The sequence below is a fragment of the Necator americanus genome, chromosome II (assembly GCF_031761385.1).
Source record: "Necator americanus strain Aroian chromosome II, whole genome shotgun sequence".
Taxonomy (NCBI): domain Eukaryota; kingdom Metazoa; phylum Nematoda; class Chromadorea; order Rhabditida; family Ancylostomatidae; genus Necator; species Necator americanus.
In genome coordinates, this window is record NC_087372.1 from 33004017 (window position 1) to 33030052 (window position 26036).

The following is a 26036-nucleotide window of genomic DNA, read 5'->3' on the forward strand; positions in this document are numbered from 1 at the left end:
CAAATTCAATTTGCTAATCCATCAATTTCAACAGTTTGTTCAAAGAGCTCAGCGGTTTATCATATTGTGGACTTGATCGAGCACACATTCGGCCCAGGATCTTCGACCGATTCAATGCACATTAGACTGCAAGCTAGCCACTATCGTTTTTGCCCGTTTTACACCAGCAGTCACCTGTGAATGATCGAAAATCACGTTGCATTCTCCGTTATCAATTATTTGACATTACACATAAGTCAGCACTTCACAAACATACTGTGACATAACAGAGCGCTAAATATTAAACGAAGTTTCCTACTCTCAAACAGGAAACTTTCTAAGGTATTTTTCTGCGGTTTTAGTGCAACAAATACAGCAATTTTAACGTGAAATACATCGATCATAAAACGAAAACCACATTTGGATAGCCGACATTCTTTAGAACAGCTTGTACCTGGAATGCGAGATGAAATTACATCCGGCTTCTGCCTTGTCACAACATATGCTGAACGAGATTGTGGCTCTCGGAGAAGCTTCGCTATGTGAAGCATGTGCTGTCACCACCTTCATCGAGACGAAAACTTCGTCGAGATATCGTAAGTTCTGCTTTCAGACAAAGTATCACACGTTTTTGGCTCGGATTTGAACAATTTCTGAACTGATAATGAATCAGCTGTATGGAATCCAGTGTGTCTAAATATTGAATAGTTTGGAGCTCACACATCCATGGTCCATGGTCGCATCCATGGCTTCAGTGATGTGATGAAAATGCTTGGCCCAATTTGTAGATCACACCTTGAGATGTTGATTCATATTCTGTTGCCTTTAAACATGTGTATCTTTTTATATTGAATGGAACCGTATTATGCTTTACAGCTTGTTATTTAGAACGTTTTCCAACATTCACATCTTCTTCCGAAGCATGAAAGTGTTGCTCAGCTTTCAGATTCGACAATTAAAAATCGTACATTCTTCTGGGTTGCCCGAGTTATCTGTAGGTCTAGGTTGATTACGGATAGCTGTACAACAACAGACCTTCAAGTCCCCCGTTTTTGTTGCGGAGAATACGCGCAGCGACGTTGACACCTACATACTGCATTTGGTGTAACGGGTACCCTAGATGATTTAATATGGAGCCACTGCCAATCTGCAGTTGACCTACTTTACTTTTTTGGTGAGCTGATATTACTAACTGACGCAGTTGCCGCATCTCGGCCAGCTCTCGTCGTTGAACACAGGTCTGCACAAACCTTTTCGATCTGCAGCAGAAGTTCTCAACCATCCATTCGTCACTCTTCCACATCCTGTGAGACTAAGAGTTTGCCTATCGACACCGAGTGACCCGAGTCCCTCAGGTCGATAATGTTCGGCAGTTCAGCGTAATGAAACGTAGAGTTATCTTCAAATAGTTTACGCTTCCTCCAGGTATTTGACCTGTTTGGATGGGCCTTCGGGAATGTGCTCGACAAGAGCACCTTTTTGCAGTATGTGGGAAACTTCTGCCTGGCTCGTACGTGGTCAGAGTGTGTACTCAAATGCTTGAAGGCATCACCCCACGAATCTGAAGTGGAACGGATTTCAGGTGGAGTATTCGTATACGGGATAGTAGATTATGGAGAGAAGGGTGATCCCGTCCATTTCTTCGTAATTGCCGTAAAAAAATGGCCCGGAAGATGCCGCGCCGCGCAAGCCGGCGCGCTCAAGTCGGAAATAGCGCCCCAGAACGCCTGAAGCCGTATCTTTCGCGCCGTTTTTTACGGCAATTAGGAAGAAGTGAACACAATCACACTTCTCTCAATAATCTACGATCCCGCATACGAATACTCCACCGGAAATCAGTACCACCCCAAATTCGTGGGGTGATGCCTTTAACTGCATTTAGTATAAGTAGGGTAATCGCGAGCAAGTAGCTATCAGACTCGTTCACGCAGCCACATTAATCTGCTGTTAACAAAAAAAAACAAAAGGCAGGAAGTTGATGCTGATAGCCAAGCACTCGTTACTGTAAATGTATGACAACTGAGCTATAGAATATTTAGAAAACACTCTATATTCCGGAGCACTGTCAAACACTTTGTCTCGCTATTGCATAGATAGATTTAAATGTGTTTATTAATTACACAATACACAAAAATGAGTGAGGAAAGTGAAATGTAGAAAGGAATAGTGTTTCTACGACAAGGACATGTTACATTTCAGAGAAAAAAAAACGGTAAAATAACTATGTGTTGACGTTGTTCGATACTGTTCTGTTGCTAGCTTCTTCCTCTACCTTCAGAGAAGCATTACGAGCAACTCTGCAGCAACCACCTTCGTAGAACTCAAAGGTTCCCCAGTGAAACGAAATCGGTGGAGGAGGAGGTGGCGGCGGTGGTGGTGGTGGTGGCGGTGGAGGAGGAGCAACAACAACCACGACAGGATGTGGTTGGACGAGGAAGGCTGGAAATGTTTCCGTATGAACGGTATGTCTTACTATAGTGCTTGGTTGTATAAACGTGCTTCCATAGTACGCTCCACGAGATTGCCTGAAACAAGAATCATCAAACATTCTTAATATTTTGTACAACTTAAAGACAGTTTTTCATCGTAACTTTCCTTGGAAAAGTTCTAAAGCTGAAAAAGTAAAAGTTTAAAGTTTTATGGATAAATCTTATCCTATACAGAATGAGCTAAAAGGAACATTTTAGGGGAAGTAATTTGCTTCAATGGTTGGAATATGGATGGATTCAAGAAGTAATCCAAAGAAGTAGTCGTGAAGATTGCAAAATATACTTCACTTCAAGGGGCCAAACTTACCTCCAATGGATCATATACCAAAAAGTGGATGCATATGCAAAGAAATCATCTGTCAACTATTGTTCCATGGTTCATTTCAAACTAATTTTTTAATGCACACGTACGAACAAATTAACTCATCATCGTTGTCGCGGTTTTAAGATAAATCACTTGCAAAATGATTCTCAATATTCCATGTGAATTCAATCTTCTTCATAATTTCTTTGCAAATGTCTTTAAAGAACATATGAACTCTTATGATAGCGTTTTATCATACACGGTCTTCCTTTTGTAGGAAAAAGATACCCTAAATGAAGCAATGAAAACTGATTGATAATTGATTTGACGCATTTGGAGAGAAGAAAAAAACGAAAGTGAGACTGTTCTTGTGTGCGGTCATGAATTCTCCAAAGATGTTATGTATCAATGAACGTACCGTTTTCTTCAGGACGATAATCAACTCATAATTTATTAGACTCATATTTTTTTTTAAATTCCATCTGACTGACGAATTTACGATCTATTTCAAAGCAAATGTATGGATGTATGAGGATTCACCCCGAAATTCGCTTATCTGGGAAGGTAAAATTCGACGAAAGTTGAATAGATGGTTTTGCAACAAACAGAAATAACTTCTCCCATTTGTGCTAGGGCAAATAGCTATTAGTTCAAGCAAAAAAGTCCCCACTTAGCTATTTTTGTCCATGCCGTGTTTATGGATCTTTTTGTATAAAAATCCATGCGAAAAGTCTACAATAAAATTAAAGCATGGAAGTGGTAGTTTACTAACATATACGTCTAAAAAAGTTTTTCCTTTCCTAACAGCATTTTGATATTTTGTCAATTTGTGGCATTAAGGCACTATCGTTAATTCTGTGGGAAGAAGTGCATCTAACAGTGTCGCTGTCGTGCCAACTTATCCTCACTGTTGTCCTCATTGTCTTTTGAACTTCCTCGGCCGGAACAGGCTGTTATGGGCCTCCGTTTAAACTACTGACGTTGAAATTTGCAGCATATTAAAGACATCACCCCACGAACCTGAGGTGGTACGATTTTCAGGCGGAGTGTTCGTATACGGGATCGTAGACTATTGAGAGAAGGGCGATTCCGTCCATTTCTTCTTAATTGCCGTAAAAAACGCCCCGGAAGATACTGCTTCGAGCGTTCCGGCGCGCTATTTTCCACAAGGAGTTCGATTGGAGAGCGCCAGCCTCATGCACTCGCCGCATCTTCCGGGCTGTTTTTTACGGCAGTTGGGAAGAAATGGACGGAATCACCCTCATCCCCATAATCTACGATCCCGTATACGAATAATCCACTTGAAATCCGTACCACCTGATATTCCTGGGGTGATGCCCCAGGAATCTCAGGTTAAGTAGACCAAGTGAACATGAGCATATTTACTAAATCAATCGGCGGACTGGGTTGTCGCCTGACGCGGTTAAGCGCATCTTCGTTGAGGCTTACCATCCTCAGATATGGCTTTTCCCTCTTTTCGATCTTTTCGATCTACGACGAGAACTCGCACAGAATTCATTAATACGTCACTGTTCAATAGCTTACCAGAGTTGGTACCTCGTGCACAGTTTTTACGTCTATTTATAGTTTTTTCGGCACCACATGGATCAAAAATTAAGAAGAGAGAATGAGGGATTTTTTCCTTTTCAACACTACAACATCTAAACAATGTTCCTGATCCACATTTAAACAAAATTTTAGTACTTATTCAAGAAGCAAAAGTATGCGTCAACAGAGGTTGTTGCGTGCGTAATATTTCTTGCTAAACATTCCCATCGAGCGACCTGAGCACTTTCAGGTCGACAGTATACCGACGAAAAAACCGACGAAACGGGGTGTTGTTAACTGTGCAAGTTACATAATTCCTACGTACCTGCATCGTATACTCAACTGTCTGATTTGTGGATTTAGTATTAGTGGGCCCACCGCTGTGCAGATGGCAATTAGACTCGCATAATCAGGAATAAAGGATGAGGAAGTAGTCAGAAATCAAAATCAGGCCAAATCAAATTTCCCGAACAGGAATAAAGAGTTGATATTAACAGTTGTTGTCAATAATAAATCAAACAGATACTAGCTGAACTCGTAGTTAACCTTCTCTTTATTATTTCACTATCACTGTACTTACTTTACCACATTATCGACAAGAAAACAGTGCTACAGGGAAATCAGTTCGTAAGCCTGATGCCTACGGTATAATACTCACTTCCTGACCCCGCGTTTTACTGAGTGACCTCAAAGGAGATTGATCATAAATGGATCATGTAGGTAGGAGTCGAAACTACATTGTTTCAAATGGATTCTTTGAAAATGTACTCTTCCCGCCTTTTTAATGGGCCTATCTTCTTCTGCTTCTTATTAGCGTTTGTCCCGCGTTGTTGCAGGGTCCGCCTTTCTGCCTCTTGTCTTCCATTTGGTTCTATCCATTGCATCAGCCGTAAACAAACGCGCACCTATCATATCCAGCTTCACACGGTCCAACCAGCGAATATTTGGCCTACCGCGCGGCCTCACTCCTGAAACATCGAGCTTCAGAGTGGTTTTGGCAACAGAACCTTCCTCTCGCTGCAAGACGTGACCAAACTATCTCATTCGCGCCTCCATCGTCTTCTCAGTTATCGGGACGACGCCGAAGATGGAGCGTACAGTGTCGTTGGATACTTTGTCTTTTAGCGTTACACCTATCGTCCACCTCAACATCCGCATCTCCACAGCGTACAATACTCTTTCCAAGGCTTTGGTTGTCGGCCAGCACTCGCATCCGTAAAGGGCAACAGGGCGCACAACCGTTCTGTAGATCTTCTACTTCGGTCGAACAGGGATTTTTTTTTCCAAAATTCCCCTTTTTCTTTTTTTTTTTTTAACGCGTGCTCGACCTTCCTGATCAATGTCGCCTGTGGAAGTCACTTTGGATCCAAGGTACTTGAAACAGTTCATCTTGTTTAATTCGGCGCCATCGACACGAATTGAACCATCCTCTATCCTTGGTCCCCACTCCATGTACTCAGTTTTTGATGTGTTAAGGCGCAATCCATATTGCTGCAGCCGATCCTTCCAAGACTGTACTTGTTTCTGAAGATCACCTCGAGACTCCGACGCGAGCGTGACATCATCGGCAAAGAGTAGGGTCCACGGATTTCCTTCGTTATCGTGTCTATGCACAGTGTGAACAGCAGGGGTGAGAAGGATGAACCCTGATGAACCTCTACTTGTACAGGGAATGGCCTGCTTGTTCCAGCAGCAGATCGTACAACGCTGGTAGGCTTCGCATAAAGCAGCTTCGTCACCGCACATATTCTTCTGGTACTCTAGAGCTCATTTGGGACACGGTCGAAAGCTTCCTCGAGACCGAGAAAAGCAAGGTGCACACTGCGGTTCTTCTCTCGATGTTTCTCCAGGAGGATACGGACAGCATGGATAGCATCTATAGTGCTGCAGTCCTTCGCAAAGCCGCACTGGTTGAGTGAAACGCTGACAATCTTCCTCAGACGAGCTTCCAGGACACGCCCAAAAACCTTCATCATCGTATGGCACAGCAGTCGTATAGGTCTGTACGAAGCGCAGTCAGCAACGTCTCCTTTCCCTTTCCAGACAGGCACGGTCACGGAAGTTTGCCAAACGTCTGGAGTCCGTCCGTTCTGCAACGATCTTGTTAAATAGAGTTGCGAGCCACACGGACCCTCGATCTCCTAGCAGCTTCCAGACATCAGCAAATATGTCATCAGAACCGGTTGCCACTTTCGACTTCATTTTTGATGGGCCTATCTGATCCATTATTTATTAAAGGCATCACCCCACGAATCTGAGGTGGTACGGATTACAGGTGGAGTATTCGTACACGAGATAGTAGATTATGGAGAGGAGTGTGATTCTGTCAATTTCTTCCTAATTGCCGTCAAAGACGGCCCGGAAGATGCAGCGCATGCACAAGGCTGGCGCGCTCCTATCAAACTCGTTGTAGAAAATAGTGCGCCAGAACGCTCGAAGCCGTATCTTCCGTGCCATTTCTACGGCAATTAGGAAGAAATGAACGGAATCACCCTTCTCTCAATAATCTAAGATCCCGTATACATAATACTCTACCCCAGATTCGTGGGGTGATGCCTTTAACCAATTCTCGTTTATTATCTAGAATTTATTCCTTCCTCGGGAAAATTCCAATAAGAACAAAATTTCAAGATGGAGAAGCAGATATAGAACTTTGTTTTCTTTTGTTTTTCTGTTTTTTTGTTTTTTTTTCAAAATTATTGAGAAATTTTTTTTTCATATACTCTACCACTGCCTCCACTTTGCTAACCATATTCGACTCCACTGATCATTCTTCCCCCCTTTCATTGCAATACGCCTTAGTGCGAGCGCATTGATTATGAGCTGTTTTGTGCTGTTCTCATCTATAATGGAACCTCTTCCATTCAAGGAATGATACCATTCAGATCGGAGTCGACTCGGACGTAAGGATCTGGTTAACCTCTATCATGCGCTGTAGTTTACACGATGAGGATGCTAAAACTTGTGGCAATTGACTAATTAATGGACATTGTAACCTGTGATATCGTAGCATGAAGTATAATCGTGTCGGGCCGAGCAACTTCCTATTCTTGCAATCGTGTGTGATCGATGCGATAAAATCGATACCGTAACCAATGTTATTATATGACAGCCAAAAGTGCAGTCATGAAAAAACCGTAAAGGAAAATGCATCGCTGTGACCAACGAGGTGGTGCTGTATCAAAATCTTTGCTGGTTTTGAGCTTGGGAGTAAGATGCAAGGGGCATCGTCATTAGTTGTTAATAGTAGTCCAAGTGTAACAACCGCTGATATCATGGTTTTATGGATATTAAATTGAGCGCTGTTGTGATCTGCTTCTCCTATGTTAATCTCTGAGTAATCTGTTTCTTGAGTCATATCTTCGAGGTTGACGAGGCATTTGGTGAGGAATATTACACGTGTGTTTAATTTTTCAGGTTTCGAACAAGGCACGATAGCCAGGATAAAAATAGATAAAAATTTTGGTTCTACTCAAAAAAGTAGTTCACGATTCAACTCTACAATGCCAAGATTCGTAGAAATTGAAACACAACATTAATACATCACATATGAGATGATAGAAATGTTTTTTATGGAAAAAAGCAAACATTCAAAGCGTACGCAAGGAAAACACAAACACTTAAATTCACCTAACAGTCCCATTGATTCGAGTAGATAGAATAAGAATAATTCCAGCAATAATCTTCATACGAAAATACCTACATACATACATGTAACGCGCTTCAATATTTACCTACTACTACGCGCATTTTTTAAATGGTTCGCGTTCCGCAATTCGCCGAACGTGCTTGGAACCAGTGTATCGTTCCACTTATTTTTTGCATGTTTGGCGCACTGTTAAATGTCTAACGTGATTTTTTTCTAACCACTTGAGTTCTCCCCAGGGTTCCACGTTTATTGTGACAATGACATTTTTAAAGTTTAATGATTTATGATGGAGTTTGTTATAGACGTCGTAATGTTTTGAATAGGTCACTCCAGAGGTAATGCTGTGTGCCAAATCTCCTTAATTTTTCAAAACTAAAATAAAGAAAACTGTTATTAAATTCTCACCACATCATTCTAATAGGTGTGTGTGTGTGTGTGTGTGTGTGTGTGTGTGTGTGTGTGTGTGTGTGTGTGTGTGTGTGTGTGTGCCACGGGTCCACCTGGAGTCGGATTGGTGCGTCGACGCCAGATGCTATAGAATGGATTGTGACGGGTCCCGCGGCGTCGAACTGGTGTACAATAACTTTGTGTGCATGTGCAAGGTAAATGCGACGTTCCACCCGTATTTCCGTAAACCCATATTTCGAGTAATACTTTCAAATTGTCTCTAAATTATATCAGTTTCGAAGGAGTGTTTGAAGCTGAAGTTTGAATATTCCCCATGTGTAGAACTAACGCGTTTAGGAAAAAAAACTGTGAAATCTTTCGCTTTTATTTACAATAAAAAAGAGGAAAAAAGCGTTGTTACAAAAACACCAATCTAAATAAAATGCCACTACTATTAGTTTTCATTGATCATTGAAGAGGAGCGAAGCGAACACCACAGAAAGTCTGAAGTCCGGGCTTAGCCGGACGTTCAGGCTAGCATATATAATATTAAACATATACTCAACATATTGTGGAACATTGTCGTTCTTGAAACATGCGGATTTTGCTGAAATTATTGTTTTAGATTTTAGACATTACTTTTCGTTTCATCCTTTCACATATGGCTAGGTAGCAAATATCTCGTTTTGCTACCCATAGTTGAAATAAAACGTAATGCACAAAAAAGGTTTTATTAGCTTTCACCTTCTAGCAAACAATTTTGATCTTTGAACAATTGTTCTCATCCGCCACCAGTTGGACTTTGCATCCATCCTTTACTTCCGGAGAATCGACCGTTGGGCAGTGCGGATTGACTTAACAACATTCAGATGATACATTGGATTTTGTATTTTATGCAATAAGACGCTATCAATCAAGAGATGAGGAGGTTCTCAAATTTGCTTATACTTATTAATATCTCTTCAAATTTCTAACTGGATGGAAAATCATTCGAATTAGATACCATAATTTGTGAAAATCTCTCTTCGACAAGGTGATACAGATAACCATAGGTGCGATAGGGAGGAGCCCGACTCTTCTCAAGTGAAGAGGGTCTAGCTCTTCGGGTCCAGTTCAAGTGATGAGGGTCATTTCGCCAACCGTACAAAATTGAAGGGGTTCCCTTAGCCTACAGTCCGGAAGTGAAGGTGTCGGTGCCCGCTCCGACTATCGCATCTATGTACATAACAAGCTGAAAATACCAACAAGCACAGGATCCTTCGACGCATTTGTCTCCTGGAGAACAGTCCTTGTCTACGTTGCACTTTTGTTCGGCGCAAGCTGTAATTAGTTGGGATATTCTCACAGCTACGAATTATAGTCGTTCTACGTCTGCAACTACTGGAGAACGTTCTGGCTATGCACCACAGAAATCTATCCTGACTAGAACTCACCGAGAAGCACTAGAGCAAGGAAGAAAACAGCAAGTTTCTGCATTCCTGAGCAAAAGAAATGTACTGGGATAAGTTTGAGAGCCAGAAAGAAATATATAGATGCTCTTATCAGTCCGAGAGAAGAGCTTGGTGATTGAATGGCGTGGCTGCGCTATATACGGAGAGCGCCAAAAGTTTCCCATATCTAAATAAAACACTTCTCTCTCATGTTGCCTTTATTCTTTCTTCTGTAACGTTGACAAAAAACGGTGCATCTAACTATTGATTTTTGTTTTAGATGCGTGTTGCATTATATATATAATATATTATGTTGTATTATATAATAATAATATATTATATTATGTATTATAAAAGGGCACTTATATTGATTTTCGTTGATCAGTGAAGAGGAGCGAAGCGAACACTACAGGAAGTCCGGCTTTAGCCGGAAATTCATACTGATTTCAAAATAGTAGTTATTGCATGGGAAATAATCGGCATGCTTTATTTACGATCGATCATATGCGTTGAGCATTGAAGAATTCTGCGAAGTGGACAAATATAAATTCATTTCCATTGATAGAATGTGACAGGAGAGAAACATTGTGAAATAGTGGAACCAAAGAAAAACTGTGATTATTCATAGAGAATCGTTTTATAGAACGACTAAAGAACTCATTCTCGATGTACGAATGTTTCAGGAGTTTCATAAATTTTCGAAATATTCATTGGTAGGTATAATGTTCATCTATAACTGTCTTAAAAATCGACAAAATACAACTAATATTGTGGTCATCTAATAGCTGCTGCCGCCTTCAATCTCCACCCACAATTTCCTATAAAATCAACCATTTTGTTCGTTTTTCAAAATATCAGATAAATAATCAAAACTGTAAAAATTCTTCGTAGTTTCTCCGAAATTTAAACAGAGAATCAAGTGCTTTCTTAAATGAATGCATTTCAGAAGACTTTGATATCTCAAAAATGTGGCAGATGACAAGAGACGTTAGCGAAAAAGAAAAGAATAGCAGTTAATGGCTTTAGTATAAAGAGTAAAGGATAAATTGCACCACATTGAAAAATCTCTAAACGTACGATACGCTTACGCGTTCGTTTCAGAATTGCTTGAGGCTAATGAGCATGCGTGCAGTCTCACAATGATTTGCGGACGCGAGGCGATGTGTCAAGTAAGTATTTCAACCTTCTCGGACCGTTTTATCGCTCCGGAGGGGATTAAGGGCTAGGTTTACACTAGGACGGTTTCCAACCATCGATCGTGTAGTCATGTCCTCATCCTTTACGGACTGCGCTTCACTTACTATTACCTCTATGTCCGCTTGTGCTAATATAAATCTGATGGCAGACTTTATTCTCATTTTCTATTTTTTCCTAAATACAAATCTATATCTATAAATCAGAAACAATTGTTATCAAGCCCAACGTTTCCGCCTCTAATACCATCTTAAAGTTGGGAATAAATCACGCTAATGCTTTCAAAAGTCACACAATTTGAGAAAAAAAAAACTTAATTTATCAGATAGAAGCAAAAAAATTGATATTGTAGAATAATAACGGTAAATCCTTTGAATTTTAACAATCATCCAGGAAAGTTTAATAAACATGTCATTGTAGTTACCATTGTAGATTCTTTTCCAGTTAGTGGACTAACCACTAAAGAAAGCATACCTCCAAAAATGTTAGAGAGCATATCGTGGATCCGCTGCTCTAGATCAAAACCAAATCAATGTCATATCACATGGCGGGAATCTCCTAATGTTCCGTTTTGCCTCGAACGGTATTTGCCTTTTATTTACTTATACTCCTGTAACAATTTTGTTCGGATTTGAGTTAATTTCATTCCCAATCTAATAATCCTTTGATATCTGTTTTCTCAAGCGTCCAATTCAATCCCACAGGAAATAAGTAGGATTGTCTTTTAGGACAAGTCACTGTTAATTTTGAGTGAGTTTATTTCTTGCTTACTGCTCACTTTTTGCTTTTGAGTTTTATTTTTGAGCGTTCTCCTAAATCACATTAATTTACTCTAATTTCTAGACTTGTTGATTTATCAAAATTGTAATAATGTATTAGTTTGTGTCATAAATTCCTTCCACCTTTTTACTTTCGCAACAATTTTTTTATTGAAAAAAATATTTTAATCAGCAGTTCGGCAACTAAGGCAGTCAGCGACCATTTTCAAATAATCGGGCAAATTTGTGATTTTCTTGGCGTACAAATCGGCTGGGCTAAAATTAGAAAATGTGACAATTTCATTTTCAGGGATTCTTGGAAAGAGTTTTTTTTTTGGCAAGAATCGTTTATGAACTGTGAATAAACTGGTTGTCTGAGAAAACCAGAATCTAGATAAAATAGAATAGTCCCATGGTCCAATTTTTCTAGCTGTGGTAGTGGGGCCAAGTTTGAGTTTGTAACAGTAGATTATCCGAACAAACGATCTACCCTCTTGACTTACTCCACTTAAACGCATGGTGCATGTTATGGAATAAAAAACGCATGGTACATGTTATGGAATAAACATATCCGAGCCTGTTCGATCTTCAACCACAGTTTGTATAGAATCTACCCACCCGTCGCTATTCCATTAGCCGCGGAATTTAACGTCTTAACCGGTCAAAGCTAAGTGTCTCCAGATCTTCCTTACGTTCAGAACCTACGTCCAGAACTTTCTTTTACGACCAGGAGGCCTTTTCCAGGATCCATCCTAGGATCCGCATAACAACTGACCATCAGACAGTCTTCTCATAACGTCGCCAAAGCAAAGATAGCTTTTTGGTACTACACGTGTCGTCCGCCAATACACCATATGTCATCCACTTGCGAGTAAAGCTCGTCACTATGGCACACCATCGACCAAAAGTAGCCTAACAGTTCTCTAGACAGCTTTCTCCCCATCAGTCAAGTCTCCTCAGGTCTCCTATACGCACATCATGATAGGGCGAATTGCAGATCGGTAGACCAGTTTGACTTCGTTTGCGATGAGTTGACCACAGGCACTTGTTCAATGAGTTGAATGCCAAGTTAGCTTCAGCGCACCTTTGCTCAATATCTCTCTCACAGCTGATATCATTTTTCAGCATACAATCCAAATAACTGAGTCGTCCACAAGTTTTTTTGGTTGTCCGTTCACCCTGATTCCTGCTCAGGTTCTCCTAGAGACCCTCTCCCCCATGTGCTTTCATTTATCAGGGTAGAGTCGTAATCCGTGGACTGCAGCTAATTTCAATACAGCATTGAAGACACTTTGCAACTTCGCGCTGTTTGAAGCGAATATTCCAGCATCTCAATTTTGCCGTTGTACTGCCTCTGTAGAGCATAAATGGAACTATTCAGAACCCGGTGGAGAATCTTTGTGGATCGACCTCAGACATACTTAGCGAAACAATTTACATGAGAGGGGAAATGAAACAAAATAAGAAATGAATATAAAAATTGTCACACTCTGATCGAAACGTTGTCAACCGCGCTGCGGTATTTGTTGTTCGGTGCTTTCGCATATTTCGCATCAACCTAGAAATAACATGAAACTGCGTTTTTCCAATTGATACAAAAAACATTCACACAAACACAAGGCATTAAATGCACAATTATCCGCCAGCTAAATCGCGGGTTGTAGAGTGAGGTTTTATAGTTTTTTTATTTTTTTTATTTCATATTTTATAGAGTGTAGGCTTTTCTCTGATTCTCATCCTATCACGCCCTGACATCGTTCTTCTCTCGACGTCCTTCCGTTCTCTCCATCACGTTTAGCTGACGACACAACTTCCTCCTCATGCGCTTCTCCGACTCAGAAGTGCGATACATGCAAAAACCTCCTTGGATCTTGCTTCCGCAGATTTGAAAGTGAACTTCTTGCTCGATACCAAAACCGAGAGAGTTTTCTTTGCAACGTGCTGAATACAACTGGTGAAAAAGTTCAGGACTTATTAATGTTCTTTTTGGTTCGTTACTCAAGTATTTTGAGTAATGTTGAAGAGAACAACTGCAATTCCTTTCATCAGGCACTGGTCAGCGTAGACGATTTTTCTTGCTATGGTTACTGTTTGGAAAAATGTAGTTGAAGATTTGGCAAATGTTTCTTGATGATATGCATGTGAGTATTGTAAAAGTTGCTATTGTTATTGCTGTTAGATAATTCAATTTGGATTTTGAACAGGTATACATAGGATCTCAAGGGTGGGTGTAGTGTAGCGGTAAGAGAACACTGACTTGACACATCGGCTAGCCACCGCAAGTCACTGTATAGGCCAGCTACACGTTCGTGAACCTCAAACGATTCTGAATTGAAGTGAACGTGGGGGCGCATCCCAAGCGGATTGATTAACGTCAGAAACTTTATCCCTTATCCTTTATACATAGGATGTGTTGGTTCTTTGGGGATCTTTATTCGCAGTTCGTTTTTCTCTTCTTCTTTTTCAGTTATGGGTCTTGTCATAACTTCCTTATTCGCCAGCTGGATCTGTACTGTTCTTTGGAAATTATCAGTGGATCCAATGATTTGTCCGGGCTTCCATTGTCTTCTTTTCAGTGTCATCCTGTATGATGACGACGTCGTAGAGCTGCGGTTGTGATTTTTCCTCAGGACGTGTTTATGGGAACGCTTGTATAGTTCGCCTGAGCTGACCACGTATTTCGAGTTCCATCTGATCAAGTAGTTCAACATTTTGATGGTATTGTCCAATATCTCTAAAAGGTTTTGTTAGGTGCTTGTGGATGGAGTAAATTCTTCAATGAGTTCAATTCTGGGTGCAGCAAAAATGACAGTTGATCAAAGGAAATCGATTGGTCGAAGAGGATAGTAATGTAGCTCATTACTGACTACGTCAGTGGTCTGGAGTTGCAGATGGCCTCCATTCTGCTGCTATAGTTTTCACAGTTTCGATGTCGTAAAGTTTTCTTCTGACAGTCAAAAGTTCTAGTAAAGTTACTGTATGCAAACTTAAGTATTCCTATCATTCTTTCGTAAATTCCTCCCTGCCATGGACCATGACTGGCAATGAATTTGAAGGAAATTTCACTGCCCTCGCAGTAGTTTATGATGTCATTATTCGGTATGTTGGACTTGAAAGATTGGACTCTACTTCATTCAAGAGAGTTTGCGCTGCCATAATTGTCACAATTTCTGTGAAGATTGCTCTTGTATTTAAGCGGGTTATGAGAATTATCCAGTACTTAGAAACAGTAAGATTTTCGCTTCTCGTGGTGGAATGGCCCAAATAATCCATGCCACATCTTCCAAATGGATATTACGGATTCGTTATTCTTCTTTGGTAAGGGGCGAAGACGCTGTATGGGCATTCATTGCTGTATCCTTCGCGGTTGTAGTTTTTTTTTCACTCATGTTTAGGTGTCTTGTCATCTTCAACATGCAAATGTAATTTATGGCTATCGCCGATTCGTAATCTGTGTCTAATGATCTCCTACACCCAATAAGGGTGTGAGGAGGGATTCGCAGTGCTTATACTAGAAAGAAACAAGCAAAAACAAACATCTCCCTTCATTCCATTTGTGGCCATCAAAGCTGCGAAATGAGTTCCTTTCCACTGACAAAAATTGCTCAAATACTCTAAAACTCGTCTTCCACCACAACAGCAGCCCCATCAACCACTGCAGGGATCTAGTGGACAGGTATGAAGTACGGAAATATTCGTATGAAGTATTGTTTCAAATCGGACACTTCAGGTCCCCTACTAGCTGAGTGCCTACCCTCAGGTGACTTACCCCTATATGGCACCGATAGAGCAGAGGCTGAACCAGTCATATACAGAAATGCCCTCACATCGTGTGCAGGTAAACGGGGAAATTTCCGGCATTGAACTTTTCATTGGGTGCATTTTATAGGTTCCGCATGAGGAGAGAGCCGCACACATACAAGCCTCCCAGTCCTTTGTAGCACCACAACAGCCCTAGATGCACCTGTTCGATTCCCTTGCCAGCGAGAAGTAAGTTAGAGGGGGTTTTACAAAGTACTTGGTACGACGTGCCAAGCAGCTCACTCTCATATGTTTCCTCATACCACAAGAAAACTCTCAAGGGGAACATTTTCGTCTACCGGTGTGTTGAGTGCAAGAAGATTAATAAGCACACGTCCATAAAGGTGAGCATGTGCAACACACCATAGTAACAAAGCCAGGAATAATATCTTTAACTGAAACTTACAGGTTATTGGAGATAACTTCATGACGGACCTCAGGATGCTCGATCACCAGTGCATTCCAGTGGAAAGGGCAAGGGACAAATTTAATAGGATGTCATGCGAGGTTAGCTGTAGTTTTTTTTGGTGATTAACCAAATTGAAAACATGGAGTGGGAAGGTTAGATTTTTCAAACCGATCACGTATTAAGTAACAGTAATCTCCTTTATGTTCGAGAAAAGGATGAAAGCAATGCACCACTTTTTTTAAGGAACGTTATAAGTCAGGGGGGGGGTCTCCGTACTCCAAGTGACTGATAAGGCTTGCTCCACATCAAAATCCCGAACCTACATTTGTCTTCAGAGCGGTAAAGGAGGGCTCGGCAGAAGCGGACAAAGGCAATGTTCCCGATGCACTCCCAATACTACCAATACTATCGGTTGGAAACACTTCCTTTCACCACAAACAGCCGACGATGCACATTTATTACTCCGAGGACATAATCGAAGTGAGAAAATAACAATTTTTACTCACTGATGACGGAACCCATAAGCCAAATCTGCGGAGAAAGCGTGGGTCAGGTGTGCACATGGAATAAGGTCAGCAGTATACCATCCACGGTGTTTGCAGATTAAGATTTGAAGTAAGAGAATGAAAGATTTAAAGAAGAACGGAATCGAAAAAGTACCGATTGCTCTGTTTCGGGTGCCCCTCCTCTTCGTGATTACAAGACACAGGAGAAAATAAGAATATGTGGTCATCTTCGAGAAAATGAAGGAAACCCTAGAATACGCAAATGAAGATGATACTCAGTCTGAGTTGGGGCTCACGACAGTCGTCGATTACGAACTGGTATTTTTTTTTTCATTTTCCAATTTTCCGTTCTACAACAATAAATCAACCATAGGAAGCGATCGGTGCAGCTGGGAGGGTATTTGCGCTGCTCCTATTGAGAGACGTTGTTGGCATCTAAGCCAAGCATGGGAACGCAGGAGGAACTCGCTTAGAATTCAATTTCTCAAAGGCAGAGAGAAATGCGGACGCATTGCACGATGGTGGAGAACATTGAAGAGACTTCCTTCCACGGGAAAGGTTCCATCTTGTGAATGCACTAAGAAGACCATCCGTGCAAGCATCTTATCCTCCGTACATGCTATGCAGAAAGTTTTTCAATTATTTACAATCAACTTGGCTACGAGTTCGCATCGAGAAGGTGTGGTGCAAGTACATGGTGCACGAACGGCGGAAAACAAATGTAGACGAGAACTACCACATGTAATTTCCTACATTTCACTTCACGTTGTCGAGTTGTCAATGGACGTAATATTTCAGGTGCTTTGGACAAATACTGGGGAAGTACCATCCACCACTGACAGAACTTATTCTAGTTCTTCGAAGCGTAGTTGCAGTTGCGAAAATAACTCTCTCGAGAATGGAAGGCGTACGATGCTTCATGATTCAGCGCCAAAGAAAAAACCAGAATCGACGAACTTTCTCATTTCAGTTTTCGAACGAAACGAAGAAACTCCGAAAGAAAGACAGAGTGCGCTGCGAAAAAATAGAAGGGTCTATGCCCACACTCGATAAAGATTACGTTCAATAACAATTTTCTGTTGTCACTTAATAACACAAAAAATACCTCTCTAATGACTACTTAACTTTAACATAATAACGTAATAACAAATAACATTTTATAACATAAAAAAGAACGCATAAAAAAGAAAACAGTATTGCACTAGATAGATACTATTAATAGAAATTATAAGTGACTGATGAATGACTGGACTTCGAAAATAGGGCCAACCACTTTATCGAAGTTTTCTTGCTTCAACGTTCCCTCCCGCAATCAGCACTGGGTCCATTTGGGAATACGTACCTACACAGTTGTACACAGTTATAAAGATACAGTGATAAACTCACGTTCTTAAATTTAGACAATGAATCAACAATGAGACAAAAACAAGGAATAGCGCAAAGAACAATGAAAATTGTTCTCAAATGTTTTGCATTCGCGCCAGTTTCTCTGAATTTCGAATCACTCTGCGAGTTCTCGTGAAATCGTTTTGTTTCGTTCTACTATTTCGATTTCACGGTTTTCGCGAACGCACGCCATTCACCGCGCATGCGATGTCACATATGACCGGCAAAAAGTGGACGGAGCAAGGGGGGAGCCACCCGACAGCAGCGAGTATGAATTCTTTAAGGATACGTTTCTTCGCCAATTGCTCTGCCAAGTCATGATCGAAGCATGCTCGAAAATCTGCCGGAGCCCTCTTTACACGCATCCGAGTTTAGATAATCTCATGATTTTCAGGGTGATCTTCGTAGTCATTAATATCAAGAGTTACCCAGCCAGCAACTTTCCTAGCTACAAGTATGAAAATGTCTGTGAACAGTGATCCCCTTAAGCTGAACACATTTCCAGCTAACTCTACTCCCTATCGTTGAAGGAGATGTTTAAATATTGACCTTAAGAATTGTACTTCCCTTCTCAATGATCACCTTAACACTTGGCTGCACAGTTATTGTCAGAAAAGGGTTTGTTTTCGACAACAACAGTTACTATAATTTTCCAAAGTATAGCAATCTTTCCACGGATCTCCCTCACTAGAGGGATCACAGCCGGTTAGTCGCGAGGCTACGTGGCGCGTCCCCGGGTGGCGGATAGGGGGCTAATCGCAGACCAAAAGCGACCTTGCGCTTGCCCAAAGACGCAGGTGGATTCAGGGGATGGACTCCTTGTTTCTGCTGAGCCAGGACTGACTCATGACATCCTTGTATCCCGCACGTCGGTCCGGCCAAAAGCCTGCAATCAAGTGACTGGGAGGTGCAAGGGAGGCGGTTTGGAGTCGCCTCCAACAAATAAGCTCCACATGTCCACACCGGGAGAACGAAAGTTCTCCCAGAAACTCATGGGACTAGAGGCTTGCAACCTGCCCATGGGTTTTAAAATTTTTAAGCAAAACACAGTAATAGAAAAGAGTCTCCTGATTCCGGAGGAAAGCCTGGTACGGTAGCGCCAGGTAGGACGGGGTTGCAGGAGTCATGTAGGCTACCAAAACGGAAAAGGACTAGGATGGCGATCTGTACTTATAACGCACGTACGCTTGCATCGGAAGCGGCCATCGAAGATCTGATGATGCAAGCCAAGAAGATCAAGTACGACGTCATCGGACTGACCGAGACGAGACGACGTCACCCTCTCAACGCCGTATATGAAACTGGAGAAGAACTGTTCTTAGGAACATGCGACAGTAGAGGTGTTGGTGGAGTTGGCGTCCTCGTCAACACGAGTTTGGCAAAGAACATCGACTCTTTTGAACAACTTACGACCCGAATCGGACGTCTGCGGATGAGAAGATGTGGCCCAATACCAGCTTTGACTATCTTCGTCGTTTACGCTCCAACATCAAGCTACGAAGAAGAAGAAGTCGAAGCTTTCTATATGGACCTGGAGAAGTTCTACCAAGAAGATCATGCCTTCTACAAGGTCATAGTTGGCGACTTCAACGCTAAGGTTGGCCCAAGAAGAACGCCGGAGGAACTTCACATCGGGACCCACGGCCTACAATGGAATGACCAGGGAGAGAGGCTCGCCGAGTTCATCATGACGACTAAGACCATCCATGGGAACTCGCAATTTCGAAGCCCTCTTCTTTACGCTGGACGTGGGAGTCACCCGGTGGAGGGTACCGTAATGAAATAGACCACATCATCGTCAATAAAAGGTTCTGCCTGACGGACGTCGGTGTTGTACCAAAGTTCTATACGGGATCGGACCATCGCCTCCTCCGAGGAAGATTTTCCTTCACAAGGAGAGCAGAGAAAGCCGCCAAGTTCAGAGAGAGAAATCCCAGGACTACCATCAACTGGGATCTCTTCGCTACGTTGGCCGGCTTTTGGGAAGATTCAGCAATGGACAACATCGACGAGGAATATGACCGGCTTGTCGAACACCTTCACGACTGCGCGAAGAAGGCTGAGAGTTTTAAAACCACCAGGAGGCGCCTGTCTCTTGAAACTCTTGAGCTGATACGCCAGCGTGGAGCAGCACGAGCCGCAGGGAACCAAGAACTCACGTCCGAGCTCGCAAGGCTTTGCCGAGAGGCGATAAAGGAAGACCTTAAAGAGAGAAGAGCAGAAGTGCTGGCTGAAGCTGCAGAGGCGGGGAAAAGCATCCGCTATGCCCGTCGAGACTTCGCCAGTCGCAAGACGAGGATGACTGCTCTCCGGAACCCAAAGGGAACAGCCATTGCATCGAGAAGGGGGATGGAGAAAATCATCTACGACTTCTACTCTGATCTCTTCGACAGCCATGTCCACTTGCCTCCTCACCATCTGAGGGAAGATGGACAAGTCATTCAGAGGTTCTCCCGTCCGAAATACGACATGCTATCATGTCGGTAAGAAATCGTACGGCACCCGGTCCCGACAGAATAAGACCAGAACACCTGAAGAACCTTCCGCCAGTACTCATCAACACCCTGGCGAGGCTCTTTACACGTTATCTGTCGGAATGCAAGGTTCCTAAACAGTGGAAGACCAGCAAGACCGTGTTGTTGTATAAAAGGGAGATCCACATGACATCGGCAACTATCGCCCAATCTGCCTACTGTCCGTCATCTACAAGCTCTTTACAAGAGTAATCCTTAATAGGATTGAAAAAGTCTTGGATGAAGGACAGCCATGCGAGCAAGCAGGGTTTCGAAAAGGATTCAGCACGATTGACCACATTCACACTGTTTCGAAACTCATCGAGGTATCACGAGAGTACAAGATGCCGCTCTGTCTCACCTTCATCGACTTAAAGAAGGCTTTCGACTCGGTTGAGACGGAAGCGGTCGTGGAAGCCTTGGACAACCAAGGCGTCCCTACTCAATATATAAAGGTACTTCGAGAGTTGTACAGTAACTTCACGGCCGGAATTTCGCCATTCTACAAGAACATCATCATTGACGTGAAGAGGGGGTCCGACAGGGTGATACAATTTCACCCAAAATATTCACAGCCACCCTCGAGAACGCAATGCGAAAGTTGGAATGGGACGACATGGGAGTGAAGGTTGATGGTCGGCAGCTACACCATTTGCGCTTTGCTGATGACATCGTACTGGTAACACCTAGCATCAGCCAAGCGGAACGAATGCTGACCGAATTCGACGAAACATGTGGATGCATCGGTCTTCAGCTGAATCTACAAAAGACGATGTTCATGCGGAACGGATGGGTCTCGGATGCCCCATTCACGCTCAACGGAACGAACATATCCGAATGCACCAGCTACGTTTATCTGGGTCGGGAACTGAACATGATGAACGACCTGACCCCGAGCTGGGCAGGAGGAGACGAGCGGCGGGGAGCGTACAAGAGCATCGAGGATGTAGTGAAGAAGACCAGGAACACCCGGCTCCGTGCTCACCTCTTCAACACCACCGTACTTCCTGCTTTGACTTATGCTTCGGAAACCTGGGCATTTCGCAAGCAGGAAGAAAACGCGGTGAGCGTCATTGAACGCGCAATTGAGAGAGTGATGCTAGGAGTATCCCGTTTCACGCAAGTGAGGGACGGGATTCGAAGTTCCCTCCTACGTCAGCGATCGAAGATTAGAGACGCCGCCGCGTTTGTCAAGGAAAGTAAAATAAGGTGGGCCGGACACGTGATGCGCTTTGATGACAACCGTTGGACCAGAGCCGTGAGCGACTGGGTTCCCCGCGATATTAAGCGCACTACAGGAAGACCGCCGACCCGATGGTCAGATTTCTTCACGAAGTCCTTGAAAGAAAAATATGATGCTCTTCGTGTCCCACGCGAAAGGAGGAACCACTGGGCTACTCTGGCACGCGATCGGGACAAATGGAAGAATTACTGGCGCCCGCTCGACCAGTTCGAAGATCAACGGGAGTCAAGGTGATCAAGGTGATAGCAATCTTTGAACAGCCGAGCAAGATCAAACGTGTAGTTGGTACACGATCCTACCTACCACGGTTCCTCCTTCCGCCTCTCCTCTCTCTAATATTGTCGCTCATTTAGCGATTAAAAATTTAATACAGTAAATAAAACTTTGGAAGTAAATTAATTGATTAGCTAACGGAAACGAAAATAAAATCATGATATATAATAACGAGATTAGTCCGTGGGTGTGCGTTTGTCTGTGTGTCACGAAATTCGAAAAAGGGGGTGCGCCGGGTCCACCCGGTGTCGGATTGGTGCGCTGGGGTCAGATAGCTATAAAATGGGTTGCTACGGGTCCTGCGGCGTCAGATTGCTGCGCCGGCGCCAGATACCTATAGAAGGGGGTGCGACGGCTCCACCGGCGTCAGATTGGTGCGCCGGCGCCAGATTGCTATAATACGCGACGGATCCACCGGCGTCGATGGACCCGGTCATTGGTGCGCAATTACTTAGTGTGCATGACGCAAAAGATAAATGGTTGCAGCCGTTTCATAGCCGTGACCACTGGGCGCTTTGCCCTTCACCTTTATGACTCCCCCGCGTGCCTATTTCCTTCTTTGTTCGCCTCAAGTTGGTGGCATGCCGTTCTCAGAAAGTGGAAACACGCATGCAAACGGATGCTTAAATAGTAGCAAGATGTTTATGTGATCTGACATGGAACGTTATCTTTATCAGCAGGATGATGTCTTTCACGTCATTTTCTGTTAAAACATCATTCTGTGATAACTATTGGGAGAAATCAGGAGGTATACCCATACTACGAGTAATGCTTTCAAATTGTATCTATATTATTCAGGCATCGAAGGAGTGTTTGTAGCTGATGGTCGATTATTCTCCAAATGTAGAATTGACGCGTTTAGAAGGAAAACTCCATAATTTTTCGCATTAATTTATAATAATAAGAAAAGAAGGAAAGAAGGACGTTTTCAAAAAAAAACACAAATCTAATTTTACAGAAAACACTACTACTATTAATTTTCATTGATCAGTCAAGGGGAGCGAAGCTAAAACCACCGAAAGTCTGAAGTCCGGTTTTAGCTGGACATTCAGACTGGTAGTGTAATAAGCAGATAAGTAAAATAAGTGCAGATGCATAAAAATAAAATTACAGCATCTAAATGGAATTTGAAGGTGATTTTAGCGATGGACGTTGACCCTGATTGCGAATGTATCCAGGAGTGGTGCAGATTTTCGCAGGTTAAAGCGAACATTACTTGATGCCAAAAAAACTAGAAATGCAAATAAGGGTGCATTTTGTAGAAGATCTATAAAATAGTTAAATAGTCGTCGTCGGAGTGGCTGTAGTTTTTTAGTTACTTGAGAAAATGTGAAAAAGTAGAACAAAATTCGAGATGCGAAATCTCCTCTCTTATAATGCATCCCAAAGTGATTAATTTTCTACAAATTATGAGGTAGTCTATCAGTTTTTTTAGATTAATTTGAATTAAATTTAATTTTTAATTTTAATAAAATTTTTATCTCTGTAGATGTTCCGGTTACCTTAAGAGCTAGTTGGAAAAATTCAAAAATGTGGAAAAATTTACTAATTTTCCATCTACTTTCCAATTAAACATAAGAAAGCTAAAAAGCAACACATTTCGCATAAATACGATAAAAACTCATTCTCTACAGCCCAATTTGTGCAGTTTACTTTGGACTAACTCCTCCCTCCAACATTATTTTCAGCCATAGATGTCTTTTTGAATAGTGACCACCAAGTTCCTTTTCTGAGTGGTGATAATATGAAACGTCATCATCGTATGTTGAAAAATACGCTCAGTTAACATTCTCATGCTGAATGCAAAAATCTGAATTCTGTCAGGGATTGATCCTTGACTGTTTCAATGAAAAAGGCGCTACCTCCTACCACCCTGCGCTAATGAACAGCAATGATGGCTGATTATTCTGCTTATCGCACCCAATTTTTGTTGTCCTAATATGAGTTCAATTTACAATGGGACCCCTTTCTTTCCCCCTTTTCTCTACTCTTCGAATCTCAAGCATCTTGTACCGCTCATAAAGGAAAGAGCTACTTAGTTATTTGTAATGTACGTGAAACAAGAGCCAATATTGTTAACAGTATTTTCATAAAGTGTCAGCGTCATCGTCTGTTTGCTCTGAAAGTCAGGACATCTGTAACGTGTCCTTTCAAAGAAGTTATTCAGTACATGTTAGGTGTTAATTATCCCGTGGGAGATTACATAAAGGATAAAGGATAAAGTGTCTGCCGTTAATCAATCCGCTTGGGATGCGCCTCCACGTTCACTTCAATTCAGAATCGTTTGAGGTTTACGAACGTATAACTGACCTATAAAATGACTTGTGGTGGCTAGCCGATGGGTCAAATCAGTGTTTTTATCCTCTCAGACAAGTCTCGTACCAATTTATCGACCCCGGAGGGCTTGGTGAGCACTAGGGCGGATTCGAACCTCCGATCGATCGTGCAGGAAGCGGAACCTCAAACCGCTAAACTACCCTCGCCGGCAGAGATTACATACCAAGCTAAATGCAAAAACTTCAAATCGCGTTGTTTACTTCGGCAGTCGCCGTGATGTTTGCAACATTACAGTCAGGTCAAAGCGAATTGAAAGATGGCGCAATTGTTTAAGCAATTCCACCGCGCTTGAAGTGACGCGATGGAGCTGCCGGCTGCAACCAAGGCGATTCCCTCCCTATCCTTCAACCGAATTGCAAAGATGAGTTAAGGTCCCACGTCGATAATAGCCGTTAACTCCATTGTGCCACTTTGAGTGCAGCTACCTGCGCAGTAGCGCGGGTTCCGATAGAATGGTGAGAGCTATGCTGTAAGTAGCGTTTTCATGTCATTGTGATATTACGAGGGAGTTCCGAGGGAAATCGCTGCATTCGAGTTTTCCATGCCATGCAGATTTTTTTTATCCAAACAGAAAAAAGTCGTCCTCTTTTGTGAATTTACATCTCTAGACATTGGGATCTCCGCATCAAAAATCGAATCACTTCTTTTTTTAAGCACAGAAAACGTTCTGCAAAGAAACGCAGAACAGCACCTAACAAACTTGTTTATTGATTTTGAAAGCGTCTTAGAAAATTTATTTATTACGATTTTATTTTCCACAGGGAAAAATTTTCGTTTAGGATGAATTGCGAAGCTTTGAAGACCAAATATGTAAGGAACCTGCCTAACGATCACTGAAGGTGGTACTTTTGGATTCTCCATTTCTAACAATCCAGTACAACACCTCAACAACATATCAATACCTCTTGCCAGCCATCGGTTTTGATCCTGTAGCAGTGAAAAGTTGAAGGGTGATGAAAATTTCCAAAATTTATGTATTAGTTTGTGTTAGGTCGTTTTGTCCTCTTGTTTTTTTCATTTTTTCTCTGGTCAATTTTAATCACTTTTAACGTTTACTGCTTTACTTTTTAACTTTTAGTTTTTGTGCGCGGCATGGTTGTGTATGAATCGGAAAGGCTTTGCAAACTCCCACAACCTGTAAGATATAAAATTTGAAGTGACATTATCTTCCTGCCAGGAAAAAAAGGCACTTTCCCAAAAAAAAAACTTATTTTTATGTTGTAAAATCGAGATCGCCATGAGATATGAAGTGTAATCTTACGTCCTTAGTAGCGGAGGACCGATTGACGCATGAACTGGCCCCTTTCATATAAAGAAATTTTGTCTCTTCGCTGTGCCTTGGAATGAGGTTAACCCTTTGTTAGCCATTGTAATGGGGCTCACTTGTCAGGAATTCTTTTCCAACGCTTTACCAAAAGACATCACGTGTCCGGTCTCTCTTTGTTTTTCTTGGTGAAACTGAGTTGACCACGCCTTTCCAAAGTTATAAAGAAAATGTATTTATATAAAATATTATAAATGTTATAAAGATATCTTGATAGGGAATCATGAGGTTGTAGTTTTAGCACTTTTTGCGCTGGTTTTGATTCCCTCAAATAATTGAGATGGGGTAGTAGTGGACAAAAGGCAACATTTTCTGTAATCTCTGCTTTCTGGATTCAATCGATGTGTTAAAGCTGCTCTGAAGTTCGTGTTGTGTATGCAGAAAACTGAATGGATCATGGAAAACATTGAATGAAAGTCAAAAGCATGAAATACTTTTCAAAAAAACGCGGTGAGAGACAAAGTGACGATGTGAACACGAAAACTCCATGAAATGGATGGAAGACG

The 26036-nt window shown here is 42.1% G+C and overlaps 8 protein-coding genes across 10 annotated transcripts; 5 read left to right on the forward strand and 3 right to left on the reverse strand.

Moving 5' to 3' along the window:
* Nucleotides 1-445: 445 nt before the first annotated feature.
* Nucleotides 446-2868, forward strand: RB195_020234 (uncharacterized protein; the record flags this gene model as incomplete). Its single annotated transcript, XM_064188453.1, has 3 exons — nucleotides 446-575; nucleotides 2258-2441; nucleotides 2667-2868. The coding sequence occupies 3 exons, from the start codon at nucleotides 446-448 to the stop codon at nucleotides 2866-2868; spliced, it is 516 nt and encodes a 171-aa protein (XP_064044334.1).
* A 2706-nt stretch (nucleotides 2869-5574) lies between these two features.
* Nucleotides 5575-6066, reverse strand: RB195_020235 (uncharacterized protein; the record flags this gene model as incomplete). The annotated part of the gene is made up of 1 exon (XM_064188454.1): nucleotides 5575-6066. The coding sequence occupies one exon, from the start codon at nucleotides 6064-6066 to the stop codon at nucleotides 5575-5577; it is 492 nt and encodes a 163-aa protein (XP_064044335.1).
* Nucleotides 6067-6080: 14 nt separating this feature from the next.
* RB195_020236 (uncharacterized protein) lies at nucleotides 6081-6522 on the reverse strand (the record flags this gene model as incomplete). The annotated part of the gene is made up of 2 exons (XM_064188455.1): nucleotides 6081-6410; nucleotides 6478-6522. The coding sequence occupies 2 exons, from the start codon at nucleotides 6520-6522 to the stop codon at nucleotides 6081-6083; spliced, it is 375 nt and encodes a 124-aa protein (XP_064044336.1).
* A 2581-nt stretch (nucleotides 6523-9103) lies between these two features.
* RB195_020237 (uncharacterized protein) lies at nucleotides 9104-9832 on the reverse strand (the record flags this gene model as incomplete). The annotated part of the gene is made up of 3 exons (XM_064188456.1): nucleotides 9104-9210; nucleotides 9602-9676; nucleotides 9790-9832. 3 exons carry the CDS (start codon nucleotides 9830-9832, stop codon nucleotides 9104-9106), a joined length of 225 nt encoding a protein of 74 aa, XP_064044337.1.
* Nucleotides 9833-15513: 5681 nt separating this feature from the next.
* On the forward strand, nucleotides 15514-16893 carry RB195_020238 (uncharacterized protein; the record flags this gene model as incomplete). The annotated part of the gene is made up of 5 exons (XM_064188457.1): nucleotides 15514-15576; nucleotides 15821-15883; nucleotides 15948-16046; nucleotides 16698-16772; nucleotides 16828-16893. 5 exons carry the CDS (start codon nucleotides 15514-15516, stop codon nucleotides 16891-16893), a joined length of 366 nt encoding a protein of 121 aa, XP_064044338.1.
* Nucleotides 16894-17148: 255 nt separating this feature from the next.
* On the forward strand, nucleotides 17149-17523 carry RB195_020239 (uncharacterized protein; the record flags this gene model as incomplete). Its single annotated transcript, XM_064188458.1, has 3 exons — nucleotides 17149-17195; nucleotides 17253-17361; nucleotides 17425-17523. 3 exons carry the CDS (start codon nucleotides 17149-17151, stop codon nucleotides 17521-17523), a joined length of 255 nt encoding a protein of 84 aa, XP_064044339.1.
* Nucleotides 17524-18996: 1473 nt separating this feature from the next.
* Nucleotides 18997-19626, forward strand: RB195_020240 (uncharacterized protein; the record flags this gene model as incomplete). The annotated part of the gene is made up of 1 exon (XM_064188459.1): nucleotides 18997-19626. The coding sequence occupies one exon, from the start codon at nucleotides 18997-18999 to the stop codon at nucleotides 19624-19626; it is 630 nt and encodes a 209-aa protein (XP_064044340.1).
* A 209-nt stretch (nucleotides 19627-19835) lies between these two features.
* Nucleotides 19836-21830, forward strand: RB195_020241 (uncharacterized protein; the record flags this gene model as incomplete). 3 transcript variants are annotated; one of them, XM_064188462.1, is made up of 3 exons in its annotated part: nucleotides 19836-20323; nucleotides 20577-20808; nucleotides 20898-21830. In XM_064188462.1, the coding sequence occupies 3 exons, from the start codon at nucleotides 19836-19838 to the stop codon at nucleotides 21828-21830; spliced, it is 1653 nt and encodes a 550-aa protein (XP_064044341.1). The 3 variants fall into 3 exon arrangements, with proteins under 3 accessions (XP_064044341.1, XP_064044342.1, XP_064044343.1); XM_064188460.1 differs by lacking the exons at nucleotides 20577-20808; nucleotides 20898-21830 and having other exon boundaries at nucleotides 19836-20327; XM_064188461.1 differs by lacking the exons at nucleotides 19836-20323; nucleotides 20577-20808 and having other exon boundaries at nucleotides 20946-21830.
* Nucleotides 21831-26036: the final 4206 nt, after the last annotated feature.